Source organism: Mya arenaria, chromosome 11, assembly GCF_026914265.1.
Source record: "Mya arenaria isolate MELC-2E11 chromosome 11, ASM2691426v1".
Lineage (NCBI taxonomy): Eukaryota > Metazoa > Mollusca > Bivalvia > Myida > Myidae > Mya > Mya arenaria.
In genome coordinates, this window is record NC_069132.1 from 8,685,353 (window position 1) to 8,705,985 (window position 20,633).

The 20,633-nt window shown below is 35.7% G+C and overlaps 1 protein-coding gene across 1 annotated transcript; it reads right to left on the reverse strand.

Annotated features, from left to right (window-relative positions):
• Nucleotides 1-590: 590 nt before the first annotated feature.
• LOC128207425 (heat shock protein HSP 90-alpha-like) lies at nucleotides 591-7,002 on the reverse strand. Its single transcript, XM_052910328.1, has 9 exons — nucleotides 6,844-7,002; nucleotides 6,088-6,601; nucleotides 5,500-5,714; nucleotides 4,953-5,177; nucleotides 4,285-4,641; nucleotides 3,832-3,979; nucleotides 3,364-3,632; nucleotides 2,728-3,061; nucleotides 591-1,175 (listed from the first exon to the last, which is right to left on the reverse strand). Exons 2-9 carry the CDS (start codon nucleotides 6,599-6,601, stop codon nucleotides 1,063-1,065), a joined length of 2,175 nt encoding a protein of 724 aa, XP_052766288.1. The 5' UTR covers nucleotides 6,844-7,002; the 3' UTR covers nucleotides 591-1,062.
• Between the last annotated feature and the right edge of the window lie 13,631 nt (nucleotides 7,003-20,633).

Genomic DNA, 20,633 nt, shown 5'->3' on the forward strand with positions numbered 1-20,633 from the left:
TTTGCGATGCATACCAAATATCACAAGTCTGACCCATGGGGTTTCAGTGATGTTTATAAAGTTTTTAAATGTCTTCACGCTGAACATTTATAAATCCTGGGGCAATTTGTGATGAGATGAGCCTAAAAACAAGTACTGTCCAGTGGTGTCCATTAGACAACATCAAAACACCGGCTCAATTAAATGAATTTTATTATAGAGTATGACAATCTTAATGTCACCTCTTCCCATCTATTGAGAATGTACCAATCCACATCATTGTTAATAAAAGACTCCTTAAATGGGCATCATTTAGCATAGTGGTACCTTGTATGATCATTAGTTGCCAACTTTTGTTTTGGCAAATGTTTGATACTTGGAATTTTTCATTCATCCTAGGTTTGATCATGATAAATCTATTGGTAATAATTGCTTTTTAGTTAAATAAGGGACTACTCAAACACAGTCTCTTATCTAGCAGTGTATGAAGTTTCTTTGGATATGAAACTTTTTGGAGTTACGGCCAAGGCTTATGTTTTTGCAAGCTGCCGCCAACACTTCATCAATAACATTTTAAAATCTCAATTTCTCCAAGCAGACAAACTAAAGACTTGATTCTTTAACTTTTTATTCTTTTATTCGTCATGAAAGAAAAACATTCAAACAAGTGTCTACATGGAAAGAGGAGTATTATGGCAAATGAAGAATGACAAGACACTCCAATTCAAATGAATTTCAACCCAACAAACATTTTTTATAATTATCTAAAACAAGTTCAATTTCGTCTAGTAAACTCGAAAATAAAATCACAGATGAACAGAACAAAAATGAACCAAGTATATGACTGCTATATAGGTGGACATATGGCAAGTTTCATGTTATGCAATGAATTGATGAATAGTTAACATGATTTCAACAATACTTGTCAATGTGTAGCTACATTTGTTCTATGCAAGTCTTTATGCAGGCACCCGGCTCTTCTACACCATTATTTATGATCAGTCACAAGGAACTGCCAAGATGGTTGACAACAGTGAAACAACACTAATAAAACACATGTCCTTCAATTTTCTTCCTGGAAGTTTAGTCGACCTCCTCCATACGTGAGGCATCATCATCCTCACCCTCCAATGGGGGCATGTCCTCGGCAGTGGCATCACCAGCATCTGGCGCCTGCACATCATCCTCATCAATACCTGTAGAACAACAAATAAATGTTAAACAGTTATTTACGATAGAACCTCTAAATACAGATTTCTGGATAACCCTGAACTTGGAAACCCTGTTCTCAACAATATTATAATTTTTAGAGTCAACGTCAATCAATAAAAACTGAGTAGCAAGGCAGCTTAACTGATTATCAAGTCTGTTCTATCACTTCTTACAAGCTGTATGTATAAAAGAACAGCTGTGTAGAGGGGTTAAAATTAAGTACATGCAACTTTGAACAGTTTTGTGTTGCCTCTTAAAAGAACAGCTGTGTAGAGGGGTTAAAATTAAACACACGTAACTATGAACTGTTTTGTGTTGCCTCTGTCATGACAATAGAATGCAACTTCACAGACTATCAACGCCAAGAGAACATTTGTTTATCCCTTGATACTAGCTATATGTACACAAGTACCAGAGCTGTGCAGAGGGATTACCAGTACACCTTTGAGTTTGGAGAGGTGTTCGTGAACAATATTGTACAATGCATATTTGTGTTGCCTCTGTCATGACAATAGAATGCAACTTCACAGACTATCAACGCCAAGAGAACATTTGTTTATCCCTTGATACTAGCTATATGTACACAAGTACCAGGGCTGTGCAGAGGGATTACCAGTACACCTTTTGAGTTTGGAGAGGTGTTCGTGAACAATATTGTACAACGCATATTTGTGTTGCCTCTGTCATGACAATAGAATGCAACTTCACAGACTATCAACGCCAAGAGAACATTTGTTTATCCCTTGATACTAGCTATATGTACACAAGTACCAGAACTGTGCAGAGGGATTTAATTGAGTTTGGAGAGGTGTTCGTGAACAATATTGTACAATGCATATTTGTGTTGCCTGTCATGACAATAGAATGCAACTTCACAGACTATCAACGCCAAGAGAACATTTGTTTATCCCTTGATACTAGCTATATGTACACAAGTACCAGAGCTGTGCAGAGGGATTACCAGTACACCTTTTGAGTTTGGATAGGTTTTTGTGAACAATATTGTACAATGCATATTTGTGTTGCCTCTGTCATGACAATAGAATGCAACTTCACAGACTATCAACGCCAAGAGAACATTTGTTTATCCCTTGATACTAGCTATATGTACACAAGTACCAGAGCTGTGCAGAGGGATTACCAGTACACCTGAGTTTGGAGAGGTGTTCGTGAACAATATTGTACAATGCATATTTGTGTTGCCTCTGTCATGACAATAGAATGCAACTTCACAGACTATCAACGCCAAGAGAACATTTGTTTATCCCTTGATACTAGCTATATGTACACAAGTACCAGAGCTGTGCAGAGGGATTACCAGTACACCTTTGAGTTTAAAGGTGTTCGTGAACAATATTGTACAATGCATATTTGTGTTGCCTCTGTCATGACAATAGAATGCAACTTCACAGACTATCAACGCCAAGAGAACATTTGTTTATCCCTTGATACTAGCTATATGTACACAAGTACAACAGCTGTGCAGAAGGATTTTCAGTCTGATGTGGAATAAGAGTACAAGCAAAAAATCCTTACCAAGACCAAGTTTGATCATTCTGTTGATTCTGTTAGCGTGTGTGGTTGGGTCCTCAAGGGTGAAGCCGGAAGCTAGAAGGGCAGTCTCGAACATCAGCAATACCAGATCCTTCACAGACTTGTCGTTTTTGTCCACAGAAACCTTCTCCTTGAGAGCCTTGATGATGGAGTGGTCGGGGTTAACCTCCAGGTGCTTCTTGGCAGCCATGTATCCCATAGTGCTGGAGTCCCTCAGGGCTTGAGCCTTCATGATGCGCTCCATGTTGGCAGACCAGCCATGCTGACTAGTCACAATACAGCAGGGGGAGTTCACCAGACGGTTGGAGACCGTCACCTGAAAATGCAAAAAGAAACATTGAATAATGGGAGAAACAAAGAATTTGTTTTTTTCAGTCTAGTTCATGCTAAGCCAAAGAAAAGTTCAATGTTTTCTATGAAGTCTCTGTCTTGACAAATAGCTAGCAATAACACCAGCTACCAATACCAAGAGAACATTGTTCTAACCCTTGATACAGGCAATACACACACATGCATGTACTACAGCTGTGTAGGTGTATTAAATTAGACATTTTATGCACCTTAGTGGAATTATTTTTATAACTATCAGAATTCTGCAAAATTGAATTGTCATCTTACCTTCTCCACCTTCTTGTCGAGGATTTCTTTCATGACCTTGCAGAGGCCCTCAAACTCGGCAACCTGTTCCTCACGCTTCTTCTTTTCCTCCTCATCTTCTGGCAACTCCAGGCCCTCCTTTGTGACGCAGACCAGGTTTTTGCCATCAAATTCCTTTAGCTGCTGGACAGAATACTCATCAATGGGGTCAATCATGTAGACAACCTCAAACCCGCGCTTGATCACACGCTCCACAAACGCAGATGACTGCACGACTTCCTTGCTCTCACCTAAAACAAAAAGCAACATGTTACTAAATTGTGCAAAAATTAATTATTTCTTTTTACACATTTTTTATACCTACATGTAGTATCAATATCAAAATTTTGCTTTCTTTCAAAAGAATGAATTCCATTTAAAACAAGGCTTGAACTATTGATTTACTGTATTAATTTAAAAAAAAATATATATCATTGAGAAACAACTAACCTGTGATGTAATAGATGTCTTTCTGGTTTTCCTTCATTCTTGAGACATAGTCCTTCAGAGAAGCCATCTCATCACCAGACTGGGAAGTGTAGTATCGCAGCATGGAGGCAAGCTTCTTCCTGTTGGTAGAGTCCTCATGGATTCCAAGCTAGATAATTGAAATGTGATAATTAGGCATTCTGCAGAACAGCAACTGTAAATCATTTTTAACAAGGGAGTGATTACTATGTGGAAGTATAAAAATATGGTCTGTTATAACTGAAATTTCATTTTTAAAAGACATAACTTATGATACAAGAATTAATTTCCAGAAGGTGCACCAATAATTATTTTATCATACAATGATCTTGGTTGATTTATCAAAATTGTTACAGATTACAAAGAATACTTCCAAATCTTAAATTGGATTCAGAAACAAGTATCAGATGAGATAAAGTAAGTCGGTGACCCTACCTTCAAGTTCTTTCCAAATTGTTCGTAGAATTTCTTGTAATTGTCCTTGTCTTCACAAATGTCATCGAAGAGTTCCATACACTTTTTGACAAGATTTTTGCGGATCACCTTCAAGATTTTGCTCTGCTGAAGCATTTCTCTGGAAATGTTCAGAGGTAAATCTTCACTGTCCACTATTCCCTTGATAAAGTTCAAGTATTCAGGGATGAGTTCTTCACAATTGTCCATAATAAACACTCTCCTGACATACAGTTTGATGTTGTTCTTTTTCTTCTTATTTTCAAACATGTCAAATGGAGCTCTCTTTGGAACAAACAACATGGCACGGAATTCCAGCTGTCCCTCTACAGAGAAGTGCTGAAATTAAAATACAGATAGTTTTGTATTTCATTACTTATATAACCAATCAATTTCAACATGAAAGATTCAAGCAACTCTGACTCTAAATGATTTCATTCAAGGGAGATAAAAAAATGTCCACAATAAACTTTTCACCATATTTACTAAGAATGAGATTTCTTTTCAATTATTATTCCTTGCAACAAAACACTAACAACAGAACATTGTACAGTCAAATCAGGGCTGCTCTGCATCATGTCCCTTTCTAGGAGTAAAATACAAGGCATACGACATGAAACGGAAACGATTCTCTGTGAAAATCAATGTACCTTGACAGCTAAATGGTCCTCCCAGTCATTGGTGAGTGACTTGTAGAACTCTCCATACTCCTCATGGGTGATGTCATCTGGGTTTCGTGTCCACAGGGGCTTCGTCTTGTTCAGCTCCTCATCCTCCTGGTACTTCTCCTTGATCTTTTTCTTCTTCTTGTCTTTCTTGTCATCATCTTCTCCGTCTTCATCCAAATCTTCTACTTTGGGCTTGTCTTCCTCAGACTGAAATTTAAATATGAAATTTAGATAAAAACGTTATAAATGCATCTGAACTATAGACTCATGGCATTCTTCAAAACTTGTTGCTGCCAATTCAGATTGCCTGTGAGCCTTACAGATCATCATATGGAACTTTTCTCCAAGTTGACCATCTAACTTTAGCAAAGCTTATATATGTTTTATCACATTTTTCAGAAAATAACTAGTGCAATATTAAGAGATTCTGCTAAGATATACTTTCACATGTGTTCCCAATAATCAAATCTTGCAAAACGCTAAATTAAAATCGAACAGCTTATTATTCAAGAGCCACAATGTTCATTACCTTCTCCTCTCCTTCCTTTTCCTCTTTCTTTTCTTCCTCCTCCTCATCGTCAGAGACTTCCTTATCACGCTCCTTCTCGCACACAAGCTTGATTGGATAGCCGATGAACTGACTGTGTTTCTTAACGACCTCCTTGATTCTCTTCTCCTCCAAGTATTCTGTCTGGTCTTCTTTAATGTACAGAGTGATGGTTGTACCACGCTCCACGGGGGGATCTGCAATACATTATGTTTTTTTTTTTAACACTATCATCTTCCCCCTTGCTATATGGGGACTACTGCAAAATGAAAACATAATATGGCAACACCAAACCGATCGATTTACCGCAGCTTTCGTATTTTTCAGCAAAAAAATAATAATTTGCTTTAAGCTGGCACTCCTATTTCTCGCTCAAACAACATTTGACACGCTTTATCAGCCTGACAACTTAAGACAGAAACAAGAACATTGAATCAAGTGCTTCATGTTTTTACCCACAAGTTACTCATTCTGATTTTCAATTTCTGTACTTGAATTTGATATACAAATAACCAATTTCAAAACTAAATGCTTTAATAATCAAGTCTGAAAGATAATTTATGTTCATACCGACAATTGATCTGATGGTGAAGGAACCACCAGCTGAGGACTCCCAAAGGTAGGCCTCATCATCATTGTTCTTAGAAATGGCCGTCACTTTATCGGCCACAAGGTAGGCGGAGTAAAAACCCACACCAAACTGACCAATCATGGAAATGTCAGCACCGGCTTGGAGAGCCTCCATGAATGCCTTTGTTCCAGACTTGGCAATGGTACCAAGGTTGTTCACCAAGTCAGCTTTTGTCATGCCAATACCAGTGTCGATGATGGTCAGCGTACCCCTTTCACGATCAGGAATGATTTTGATGTAGAGATCTTTTCCAGAATCCAACTTGGATGGATCCGTAAGGCTCTCGTATCTAATTTTGTCGAGAGCATCAGACGAATTGGAAATCAACTCTCTGAGAAAGATCTCCTTGTTTGAGTAAAATGTGTTGATGATCAAGCTCATAAGTTGAGCGATTTCAGCCTGAAAGGCGAAGGTCTCGACCTCCCCTTCTTCCATATTCTGTTGTTCAGGCATCTGCGAAAAAGGTAAATGCAAATGAATCAAACGTGTGCAAATATTTTAACGTCTTAAAACGTTGCTTGTCATATAGTCAAGAAAGTGACGCTCAGTCTGACCATGTGCATTTCACGTGCTAGAAAGTTCTGTAAAATCACGAAATAAAATCGAAGATTTACCGCAAACACGAACACATGATGCTTTCAATAAAAGCGAGCATGTAAAACAGAATATAATTTGAAAGAAACGCACAAACATACCTTTATTTAGTGTGTTCTTCCAAGTGTAATGGTGACTTTCAATTCTGTTCAAATGTGCACTGCTTTGTCGGAGCACACGCCGGGTGAAGAGAATTTATTCTTGTCTGCGTAGGAATATATCGTTTGCGCGTAAGATATGATGTATCACTATTATGCTACTCGCACTAAAAAAAAATACCATAAAAAATAACAAAATTGTGTATTCACCGCATATTATATGTAAATATTATTTAGCACAATTTTCTGTATCCATATTATTAATATATGTGTATGGACTATCTAACGGAAGTTCGCGGATGACTTGAAAATGCTTGTAATTTGGTTACTTCTGGAATATTCAGCGGAAGTGACGAGTTTATCTAGAACATTCTCGGCTTTTGGTTTTTCCGATATCAAAACTAGGTTTGTTGAACCGAAAGTGAAAGTAATGAATGACACTCCAATTTTTAATAGAAATATGGCAAAAAAATGCATTGCAAATGTGTTATTTATACAGTATACGACAGTGTATACTGTTGTGGGAATGTGTGGATGATACCAGAGTAAAACATGCCCATCATTATCATACTTAATTAAATGACAATTCTACTCTAGTCTAATCACATTTCTAGAAACAACAGCAGACAGAGTGCCGCAGCCTGGCAGTTTTATTTTAAACACTTTCGTTTTTTCAAACATACCGGAACTTCTGTCTGTCTGTCTGTCGTGATACCGAGTTTAATCTGACAGAAATGAGCATAAAGCACGGTATTTCTTCCTAATGAGACTATAGTAGACCAAAGTAAATCTTTAAGCATTCACCAAACATTTCATATTTTTGCGATTTCTGTTATTAAATACACGGTTACATTATTGTTATCAGTAGTTAACTTATCCATAAATGCAATTATTAAGTAAGTTTAAAGGTTTATAAATTAAAACTGATGTTTGTTATACATGTGTTTGTATTGAATTTGAATAAGAGTGTCACTTTTTATGCCATGATAATGAAGCTGAGACAGTTCATGCCCGACTTGCTTACATACCACATACAGTATGGTTCGTCCATTATTACGGGGTGTACGTTTGTTTATTTGACTTAGCCACTAACCTATCCATGGGGGACGGCCCAGGCTAGACTAAAAGTCTTGTTAAGGGGCATACTGCACCAACAGAATCACTGTAACCATTCACAAATTTTAACAGAATAAAAAAAAATAATAATAATGATGGATATGCTATTGGTAATTAGAGTAGTCTACAACAATAGCCGTTCAAAACGTGATTCTTCTAATCCCTATTCGTGAAGGATTTGCTAAAAAATTCGTCCACTACTATTATTTGTGCAAGAACTGTAACTTTGGTTTGCCTTATTTATGTTTTTTCCCGAGTAAGCAAGAGACATATGGATTTAGTGCTGTCTGTCTGTCACAAAACTTTTTCCCCTGTTAAACTTATAGTTGTACTGAAACCTGGAAGAAGTGTTTAATACAAACTGTAGTTGTGCAGAGACGAATGTTTTACCAAAATCCATTGAAACGTTACCGGCCTACGCGCGTGCCCTCGGGTCGGATTTTTCGATCCGTACCGGAAACACATGATATATAGATACTTATAACCTTGCATATGATGCAAATTATTGCCCTTCGGAGTATTATTCGACTTAGAAATTCTATCTCAACCATCCAACGTTCTTAATATATCAAGTTAGATAACTCTATTTTGCATAATTTGGCCGTTTATTATTCGATTCTGATTAAGGTTTTGCATTAAATATAATTGTACAGTGTTCCATGCATGTTTCACCCTCAAACTTAAAAGCAGAGGAATAGTCGAGCGCGCTATCTCTTTGACAGCTCTTGTTATGATAACTTATTAGGTGTTATCTTTATTATTTCCACTAAATTAACCCGACTGACACTTTTTTATCACTCACCCTTGTCATAATTTGCAATTGATCTTCCGGCACCAATTTTGCGCTTTCAGAACTATTTGCGTAAAAATTGGAAATGGTCGCCCTCATTTCACAAAAACTTGAAAGTATGAAGCAGATCCTTACAGCAGTCTCTGGGTTACTTTAAATAGTTGCCTGTGGCCCCAGCTTGGTTAAATCAGTCTTGACACTGAAATTAAAAAAAAAATAAAAAAAAATAATAAGGGCTGCTTATCACGTCATGTGACATAATATAACTATTGATCATGCTTTATCGATGATATTTTAACATGTCAAAGCTAAACACACACTATACTCTATAGGATTATACAATTGAAGTAGAAGTCCAGGCCCAAGTTATGAAATTGATCTAAATTATCTGGAAATATTATATATAAGTCTGATATATTCCCCAATATACCTGCCTTTCATGAAGTTTGTTGATTAAACAAGGTTCTTTTGGAATTTAAGAAAAAAGATCTTGCGGATTTTAGTAGTATGTGTAGTGTGATCTGTAGTGGCATACTTCTGCCACCATATAACTATATAACTAACTAGTTAATTAAGTGGATAACTAGTTACGTAACATTAAGCTGGTAAAATAATAAAAGGATGGCAGTTGTAGACACTAACATGCATTTATTTCCCGTTATGATCTTTTATTTATTGAAAAAAAAATTACTTGTTACGTAACTAGTTAACCTCCTAATTAACTAGTTAGTTATGTGGTTATCTGGTGGCAGAAATATGCCACCATAGTTCTGGAACATCTCTATCTTAAAATAAAATAAAATAAAATAAAATAAAGTTTCTTTAAAGGTTTCAACAGTGTTAGATTATTTCTCAAATCTTTGATTTATTTCAATTATTCAGCGATGATTAAATTTTAATATTTTGTGTCAATTACTCTGAAAGTTTTGTTAGACTTAAGTGCTAAAGTACTGTGTTCAATCTTCACTTTAAAACAGAATATACACATTATTGATAATATCGTTCAAATTGCGGACACACTCTCTATTTACCCGTATTATAAATCTAGTCGCATGTTTGAGATATGTATTTTGAGATAATTTTGCGAAAAAAAGAGAAAGTTAACACATTTGCTACTTTGTTAGGCTCGCCACAGTGATGGAGTCTGGCTGGAAGAGTAAACGCAGTGGATATTAATTGCCCGAATTTACAACAACAACAACAATTACCTTTATTTGCCATGGTAACATTTGTTATAACATACTATAACATTCGATAAAGCATAGGGTAACAAGATTCATTAATTAATTAATTCATATGATTATTTCGTAACAATACATTTTCTGAAATAGTTCTATGCTAGCGAAGTGAAGTTATATAAATGTTTTAACATGTGCAACTGAAATAAAGCTTTATTAACGTATTTGCGGGTTCAGTGTAATTTTGTACCCAAAATGCCGCGAAACCTATGAATGACATATAGAGTGGTCCCACAGCTCTGACTATTTGATATGGTTTCATTTCTCTAGTCTAAATGGGGCTGTCTCACGTATAATAAAATATCGAATAAAAGAAAATTGTCGAAAACTGACATAAGCTTGGCATCGATGTGTACAATGCATTGGAACTTACTAACTGAAGTACCACATAGTTTACAATTTATTTAAGTTTAGCAGTTATTTCGTATTTTTTCATTAAAAAAGATTACTGGGTATATCTACCAGGTAGAATTCATTCCTTATGCGTGATTGGCTAGTCAGTGTTATCACGTAATATTACCGAGGTGGGTGTATAGATTAATTATGTCACCCGATAAGAAAAAGCCTTGTTTTCAGTGTTATCACGTGATATTACCGAGGTTGGTGTATAGATTAATTATGTCACCCGATAAGAAAAAGTCTTTGAAGCGCAGTAAGTAAGACACTGAACTACAATTTTGGCGACACAGGTTCGAACCCGGTCACCGACACAATTTTTTTTTACACTTTGGTACTTTTTTCAATTATGATATCAAAGTGTAACACATTCTATTAGATAATTGTCCTGAGATTCGTTACAGAAAAAAACTTTTTTGGGTGCCAATCTGTGACACAGTCCCTTTAACTACAGTTGTAAATTTGATATTGCATTGTATCTTAAAAACATTTACGTGTAAGAATGGTATTTTTTAAAGGATGGGCAAGACTCGCGGTCAGTTCATTGACAAGAAAGTGTTGTGAGAACAGGACTTTTCGCCCACTATATGTATTAATATTTCTAATATATATATATGAACTGACCACGTTGTTGTCGATGCCCGACTACTGCCTCACTATTTAATTATTGAAACTTCTTAAGACCAGAGAGTGCGTTGACATTACTTGTTTTCCCTAGAGAGGGGATTACTATGGTTGTTTAAAAAAATAAAATAATAATTATATACAGCTTGTTGTTTTTTTGTTTTTTTATTAGTAGATTTTTTTTTTAATAATCGGCCCGCGCCCTATTTTTTTCCATTTTAATATGTATGTGCGGGATAAAAATACATAGTATACTTTCTAGAAACAAGTATGTAGCCCCTGGTCCAATGCATTCTCTTTTTTATCAATGGGTCGTAACAATATATATTTTAAAAAAAATATTAGGAATATTATCAAAAACTCGGCTTTATATACGCCGCGAAAAGCGCTGAAGCAAAGCAATGCGTTCATTGGTTGTTTAAACTGAGCGTCGATTGGTTGGAAACCAAGCACTTTGATTGGTTGCAAGTAGCATTCTAATTGGTTAGAATTATTCTTATCTAACTGACAATAAAAAATAACAATAAAAAATAAAAAGAGAAACAACGTTTTAGGTTACAGTCAATTATTGTATACGGCTGTGGTAAAATTCTTCACAATAGTATGAATATGGTGCCAGGAGCTTTTCTCTCAATAAAATCTTGTTCATATTTTGAGATCTGTTCGCGTTTCAACTACATTTCGGTGAATAGACACACCGTAATAACATTCTGGCGAATGCAAATAAAACTGTTATGTATAGTGCTTACGTCGGCACATACCATATCTTACAAACTATTCTTAAAAAGAAAATTTGCATTTATTTATAAAAGTGGTGGCGTTGTTCCCCAACAAGAGGTAGGACGTATAGTAATTGCGTTTCCTTGATGCAAACCGTGAGAAAAAAAAAATCATGGCATGCAAAATGGCGAAAAGGACCAATTCAGGTACCAACTTTTGCCTGGAAAATAGGCGTTTTCTTTAAATTTAGAAAAATGCACGCGTCCAGTATGTGGCGAAAAACATATTCTTCGATCGGTATCTTAGTGTGGTATCATAACTTTAAAGATAAAAAAGTTATTGAATAGATTGTGGCTTAGGAGGCACTATTTACAAATAAACGTGTTGATTTAATCTACAATTGTTCGTATTTTCTCGGCAAATATGGCATATCTGTGCATGTTGTAACTGTGCTTGCATGTATAAAATTATATTCCTATTTTCCAAATTTCATGGTTATTACTAGCTATACATGTATCCTGACCGATTTTTTTGTTCCTTAACCCCCATTTTTTATTGCAAACACACTGCCCACATTATGATGAACTGCAAACAAACCTCTGCACAATTGTTTAGCCTTGAGATGATACGTTTTTTTTGTTTTTTTTGCTGAGAATCGCTAATGATCACGAGTCTTGATCAAGCTTTATCGTCCGGCGTAAGTAAACAACTTTGGACAACGTCTGGAATATAATAGATTAAAATCATATATAACGTTACAGTGTTAAAACAGAATGAAAAATGTAAAAATTAAGATGCACGTTTAAATTTCTAGTGTATTGATATAAGTATTTTCGCGATATTCCTTGAAACATGGATTTAACGGTGACTAAAATTGTTCCGGAAACCGGCGCCGCACTTATGGAGAAACGGTTATATCAGTTAAATAAACAGAAAGCGCTGAAGAAAAAGTACAGCGCATGTGATAGAGACACTGTTACTGTTGAAAACACTGGAGGAGGAACTATGTTCCGGTTCAACACAGGAACATACGAAGTGTTTAAGGCTGCCGCTGAACAATTTTACAGCTCGGGAGAAATGCAAGGCCAGACCTTGAAGACGCAAGTTCATGATAAAAAACAGCGGATTGTCGAGACTAAAGTTAAGGTCAACAATGGTAAGGGACATTATACCTTAAATATGTATCATACGGCCTGTGCATGTCTTGTCAACGGAAAAAAGTCGAGTGGTTTCACGAAGATCATCTGCCGGAAATAGTCTCTTCTATCGAAAATAATTTAGCTGAAAGGGGCGTAACGGTGCAAGATATTAATTTATCGTTAAAGGAGTTGCTGCACCCACCGAACCTTGTTATTCAGTCTGAAGAAGAAACAGTCACTTTAATTGACTGCGACAGTGAAGTTCAGTTAAGAATGCATACTGATACAGAATGCCGCGTAGAAAATTCGCTAACAACAAGTACAAACGAAGTCGATGCCATAGATTTCCAACATCCCATCTCGGAAACCATTGCTTTACTCAAAGGTCTACAAGAATCTGTCAGTCGTTTAGAAACTAATTTGGAATATCATATTACCCAGACAGAAGAGAGATTTGCTCAACTACGGAATGAAATGTTCAGCGTCAAAAGACAAAATAAAACAAACTCTGATTTTACTGACCGTCACCTTGAAGATGTAGAATCGAGTACTATGCAGTTGAAATCGTCTTGTGAAAGAATGAACGAATCCAATGCTAAGAAATTGCAATCGATATCCGACGCAGTGAAACAACTAAATCAAACATTAAAATCGCAGAGAAAACCAGTTTCTACAAACATAACATCACAGAAAACAGCTTTTGAAAACGATGTGAGACCGATGGAGCACAAAACAAAAACACTGGTGAATGGCGATTCAATCCTCAAATGTATGAAATTTCGGCGTCTGCATCCAAAAGTTGAACTTGACGTTAATCCAGGCAAGAAGTTATCACACATTTGCTCTAAGTTAAATGTTTCAAGCAATGAAGAGTGGCGCAGTATTATAATCTACGCCGGCGGGAATGATGCTGCTGCCAGGGCTCCACTGGATAAAATCTATGGAGATCTCAAGAAAACCGTTGAACATTTGCGCCAGTGTGAATGTAAAGTTTATGTTTGTACTGTGTGTCCACGACGGGATGCAAATGTATCTCCGATAAACGAATTGGTACAGCGTGTGTGTGCAGAGACCGGTGCTGAGGTATTGGATATATGTAGCTCCTTCGTCTACAGAAATGGCAACGTGGTCCAACATCTCTTCCATAGTGATGGTATCCACATTAATGACCAAGGTGAAACAAGGATATTTCAATGTATCAATCGCCGTGTAAATATTGCAGACACGAGGGATTCTCCAACACCGTCAATGCAAGGTGACAACATTGCCGAAAGGAGCAGTTACCAAAATTTGCGGCACGAAAAACAAACGGGCCAATTCACCGCAAACGCTTACATTAGACATCCGGTAGGACAGTTTACCAAAAAGAATCGGTACACCGGATGGTCTAGTAATGAACGACCTGAGACCGGAAGAAACGATATAACCAGAATAGATGGTTATTCTTATCCTATGCGACATCCTTATCAGAAACATCCGCAACAGAAGGGAGCAAGACAAATTGGCCCTTTACCAAATCGGCCTACTACCAAATCGGCCCCTAAGACGTTTCGGCCCTGCCATTTCGTCCCCTTAATTAAAATGACTCGAGATGTTTCGGCCCCTTAGTGATTTTCAACAGAGACATTTCGGCCCCTTAATTTTATTTTATTTTTTATCTTGAGTATAAAGAAAAACATTGTAGGTCGTCTTATAAATGTAAATGAGATCTGTAAATAAGTTGTAAATAACATCTTTAAACTTACAAATATGCATGAAAAACCTTGATATGACTGATATAAAAAATATAATTAAAATCTAAATAACTATTAACCCTGATTTTTAATATAAAATAATAGAAAATCTAAGAAAGTTTATTTGTTATAACTGTTAATTATTAATTGATCATTAAAGACTTTAAAGAAAATGTGTCTTTGAACCATGCGTTCTTTACAAGGCAAACGGTAAGTGTTGTGGGTGTGAAAAAGACATTCAAAGACGTGTGAATGAATAATTGTCTTTAATTTTTTAATGTTATTTACATTTGATTAAAGAAGATTTGAGTAATATAAACACCGTAAGTATATATATTTAGAAACGATTTGTTTTAAACGTGTTGCTGTGCTACTATTAAATTTTCGTGTATTGGAGATTATTAACGCGTTGTTGTTCTACTTTTATTTTATTGTGTAATAGAATTTTGTTAAAAATTGTAATGTCTGATTCGGATTTTTGTATTGAGTGAGATAAGGTTGTGAGACCGTTGGCAGCATCAAGTCTGCGATACAGGTAGGTGCAATTAATATGTTTTATAGACACAAAAAACGTATATAAATGTATAACACTATCCAGGTATGATAGATAGATAGATACTTTTTATTCCTCCATGAAATGAAGAGCAAAACATTGATATATATACAAATAATGACACATATTATGAATTACATTTAACACAATAATATTCAAAAAATACGAGTAAACCAAACATGCATATTATGTACACAAGTAGACAAACAGAATAAAATATCAAGTACTCTCGAAAGATAACAAAATTAAGCATTGGTAAGAAATATTTAGATTTAGAGCAGCCCTCTATTCCTAGGTATAATTACACACATAAATGCAAAGCTAGTACGAAAAACGAAATAACTAGGAAAGCAAAGTGTGATTTTACAATATACCTAATTCTGGATCAACTTAATTCAACAAGTTATTGACACAAGCTACATATGATTTTAGCAAGGTACAAATCACTCATTGACATTGTACTATCCACTGTTCCTGCCTGAGATAGAATATGAACAGATTGTATCAATGGGCTCATCGTGCGCAAGTTATTGAAGTTCATAAAGTTGAGCATTAAATAATCCCACATTTTCAGTCTACAATTTTGCAACTTGAGACAAAAGCAAATTCTGTGAACAACCATATTATCTGTCAGCATATCACATTTGACGCAACGTCTCGTAAAGTTGTTCGAAACATGTTGACACATTGTGCGAAGTATTGTGCAACAGAGGGGAGATAATCTAGGACTATTTCTTGACACTTCCCATAAGGTTGCTCCAGTCTTCTCCCTTAGTACAGTGCAAACGAATGGGCTGAAACTGGACCGATTTAGTCTTCTATACTGACTTACGAGAATTGGATTTTTGACGTAAGTATCAATGATTGCTTTCCACGTATATTGTGACGGAAAGGTCCCGCTATGCATGTAGTTTAGCAATATATCTAGAAGTCCGTATTTCGATAACAGTCTGTAAAAATCTGGTATACAGCCACGAGATTGGTTATCATAACCAAGGTACGTACACAGTCGTATGTTGAACACCTGTTTAGCGATATATGTATTTCGGAGCCGACATAATTGCCCGAAAAATTGCCGCTAAGTACTCCCATAACGTATGTAATTTAGATTAAAATGCACGTACCGCCAAAGGTATATCAAAGCTGTTGTCATTGACACTGGACTGGCTTTCGTGGTTTTTATTTTGCAATCATTCCTGATTACACGCGTGTCTCAACCATTAATTTGTTATGTATGTGGTATTATACTATAAAAAACGTAAAACGTAAATAATTTATAATTATTCTGGAGCAATAGTATACTGTATACTATTGCTCCAGAATAATTATAAATCATTATTTTTGACAATTAGTGTTTTATCTATACATAATTAGGAAATAATGTGTGTTTTATAGATATGACTTGCAAGCAAGTGACAACTTGATAGTTCTACAGATATTCTACAACAAATATGCATTTTAAAAAGAGTAAAGCAATATATCCGTAATAAAATAATAATATTCTGTTTGAGGTGCGAAGAGATAATTGGTATTCTGTAAGTGTGAGAATTAGCGGTTGGGAAAGTCGGAACAAACCTTGTACACGTATTTATAAGCTTGTAAACACAAAGTGTCATAATTCCAATGCCTGATACCCCTGTGGAATGTGACAATTCGCCATAAGACCGTCTGTCTAAAAACACCTTTTAAGCCAGTATGGTTTTGCATACGTATTCAATATAAGATTAATAATAGTTTTTTTTTTCATCCTTACCTGATTTAAAATATAAATTCATAAAATGTATAACTTATGTCTTACCATGTGTGTGTATATTTATTATTAAATTGTAGTTAATAAGAAGATGTACTGTATATTAGTTCTTATAAAAAATCTGTTTTCTTCTTTTCATAAATCATTATCCATCAATTCAGATGTTTCGCAGTTCGCCACTGCGGAATCGTTCCTTGATGAAACTTCAAATGAAGTATCCGCTCTAGACGCCAGGATCATGGATGAGTGGGACTCATACGATTCGCATGATGTCACCTGCGAGGAGTTCCTGAAAAATGTTGGTGCCATCTACGGCGGGCGATAGGTGTTTGGTCAAGACTGATGTTAGACAATGGACATGTCATTATACATAATATTAGCAACATAGTTATGTATAATATTTAAAGATTATTTAAAAAAAAAATGAAGTTTAATTTTTTTCTTTAACTCTATTTCGTTTTATAAAAATATCTCGTGAATAAATCTTTACATGTTTTCAAGTGAACAGATATTTTCTTTAAATCTATTTTATCTATACCTTTGTATGTATGTATATAGCTTTGTCTATTAAAACAAAAAATGAAATTACATGTTTTTTACTTATATTTGGAAATAAAAAAATAAAATATAAATAAGGGCCGAAACGTCTCGGTAATCAGGGGCCGAAACGTCTACGGGATGGGGACGATTTGGTAAGGGGCCGAAAAGGTAACCGTTTGAGCTAGGGGCCGATTTGGTAAGGGGCCGATTTGTCTGGTAGCCCAACAGAACATCGAAAGGAATCACTGTACCGGAAGCGCCTACCGAGAATATTCGGCGCGACAGCTGACGGGAAGGTATCACCCCACCGGAAGCTCCGGGCCAGAACTTCCGGCGCGACAAGACTACGGAAGGAATAATTTCACCGGAAGTTCCGGGTACGAACATCCGGCGCGACAGGATAGTGGAATGAATCACTCTCCCGGGTATCAACATCCTGGCCGAAATGACACTGGAAGAGATTTGCTCACCGGAAGCGGTAGATATGTGCAGCCAGAGCGACAGCGAACCGGAAGGAACGAGTTGACCGGAAGAACTGGCTATGGACTTGCGGAACAACGATATGAGCACGGGCAATCTCATCCATATAGACAGTCCTCTTATGAAGGTGTTATGCACGGACATAGTTACAACAAGACTAGAGACTTTTGTACGAACTGCAATATGGATAATAATGCAACAGAAGCATGTCGACGACGTTTCTATTAGGGATTTACTGACAGTCACACAATCAATTTTGCTAGCAAGAACAGGTTTGAAAATTTGCTTAATATTTGTTCAGAGTGTAATTTTTATAATTGTGCATGTGTTAGACATAATATTTCTGCTAAAAGCAACAACCTAAAATGCAACCACAAGTATAGCACTAATGAAACAATATCAAGACAAGTATTTATAAATGAACACGATGACCCTTTTCCTTTTCGTTGCAAAGGTTTACACGTTGCGTGCTTGAATATCCAACATTTATTGCCAAAGTTTGATGAAATCAAATATTATTTGATGTCATCGCGCAAAACTTTTGATATTTTTGGGTTCAGTGAAACATTTTTGACTGACAGAATATCAGACAAAATAATAAACGTTCCTGGTTATATTTTTGAACGTAAAGATAGAAAAACTAAAAAGGGCGGTGGAATATTGGTGTACATTAGGGAAAATATACCATTTATTCGCAGAAAAGAACTTGAGTCTGAACACATTGAAGCAATGTGGATTGAAGTATCTTTTTGCAATACCAAACCATTTCTAATGTGTTTCATTTATCGACCACCTGATAGTAAGTCAGAATGGATTGATATGTTCAATAATCAGTTAAAGAATGTTGAGGACTTAAATTTAGAGTATCATATCGTCGGAGACATTAATATAAATTATAATGCCGAATGTAAGACATTTAAAATTACTGCATGGCAGGATTGTATTATGAAATACGGATTAAATCAGCTTATAGATGTTCCTACAAGAGTATCAGAGAAAACATCTTCTATTATAGATCATGTATATACGAACTCAGTGGATCGAGTATGTGAAGCATTCGTATCAAATTTAAGTATAAGTGACCACTTTCCTGTTTGTTTCACTAGAGCTGCCCGTTTACAAAAGATTACAGAAAACACGCATCGACATCATACATTAAAATATAGGTCGTTCAGAAACTTTAATGATATTTCCTTCTGCATTGATCTTAACAAGGTAAATATTAAAGAGGTTGAACAAATTCAAGACCCTAATGAAGCCATGGAAGTTTTATATAAGCGACTGAATGATGTGTTGTCGCACCATGCGCCACTGAAAGAAAAACGAATAAAATTTGAAACACAACCAACCTGGTTTACTGACGAAATAAGGTTGGCTATAAAAGAAAGAAATCGATTGAAAAAACGTCAACATTCGGTCGGAATATAGACTTTCAAGAAATAAAGTTACTCGATTAGTACGGCAAACCAAGAAAGATTATTACAATAAAGCTGTTAAAAACTGTAAAGATTCTAGGGTGTTATGGAAGAACCTCAGAGAGTTGAATGATAATAATAATGACACTACAAACAATAATAGTATAATATTACCACAATACCTTCATTCAAACGGAATAAATGTTGTTGGCGATGCACAAATATTAGACGTGTTCAATAAGCATTTTACTGACATATATCCGATTGTATCAGTAAATCAGTGTTCGATGAAACACATTTTTCAAAACTTGGTACTAAATTAAATAGTTTGCTAAAGGGTCAGTACTTTGATATATCTTACATCACCCCATTAGGGGTAAAAATGTATATTGATAAGCTTAATACGGCGAAGCTACAGGATTAGATGGAATAGGGCCTAATATCCTAAAACAATGTGGTGATTGTATTGTTATACCACTAACGTCCATTATAAATAATAGCATACGGCTAGGAATATTCCCAGACTCATTTAAAGAGGCTAAGGTTTTGCCTATATATAAATCTTCTGGTCGCAATGATCCAAATAATTATAGACCAATTTCTATCCTTCCAACACTGTCAAAGGTGTTTGAACGGCACATGGCAGATCAAATCAAAACATTTTTAAAAAATACGAATATCATACATGAATTTCAATCTGGGTTTCGAGAAAATCATTCTTGTCACACAGCGTTGATAAGAATAATTGATGATTGGATTGATGGAATTGACAATGGAAACTATGTAGGTGCTCTCTTCCTTGATTTACGAAAGGCTTTTGATCTAGTAGATCACCAAATACTTTTACATAAATTGAAATTATACAATTTCAGTGATAATACCGTTCAACTGATAACTTCGTATTTGAAAGATAGACACCAAATTGTAAAGTTTGGGGGTTTCCAATCTTCACGAAGATGTATAAGGTCTGGAGTTTCTCAAGGATCCATTCTTGGACCTATTCTTTTTCTTATATATATTAATGACATTACCTTTGAAATAGAAAATTCCTTGATTGACTTATATGCTGATGATACTACACTATATGCAAAACGTTCAAATACGCAGGAAATTGAACGTACGTTGCAAATAAATTTAGATATAATATCGGAGTGGTGCAAAATAAACAACATGGCAATACATCCATTGAAAACGAATTGCATGTTGCTGGGTTCAAATGCAAAGTTAAGAAATGCATGTGCACTCAAATTATTCGTAGACAATGTACTTATTGAAAATGTAACTTCGAAGAAATTGCTT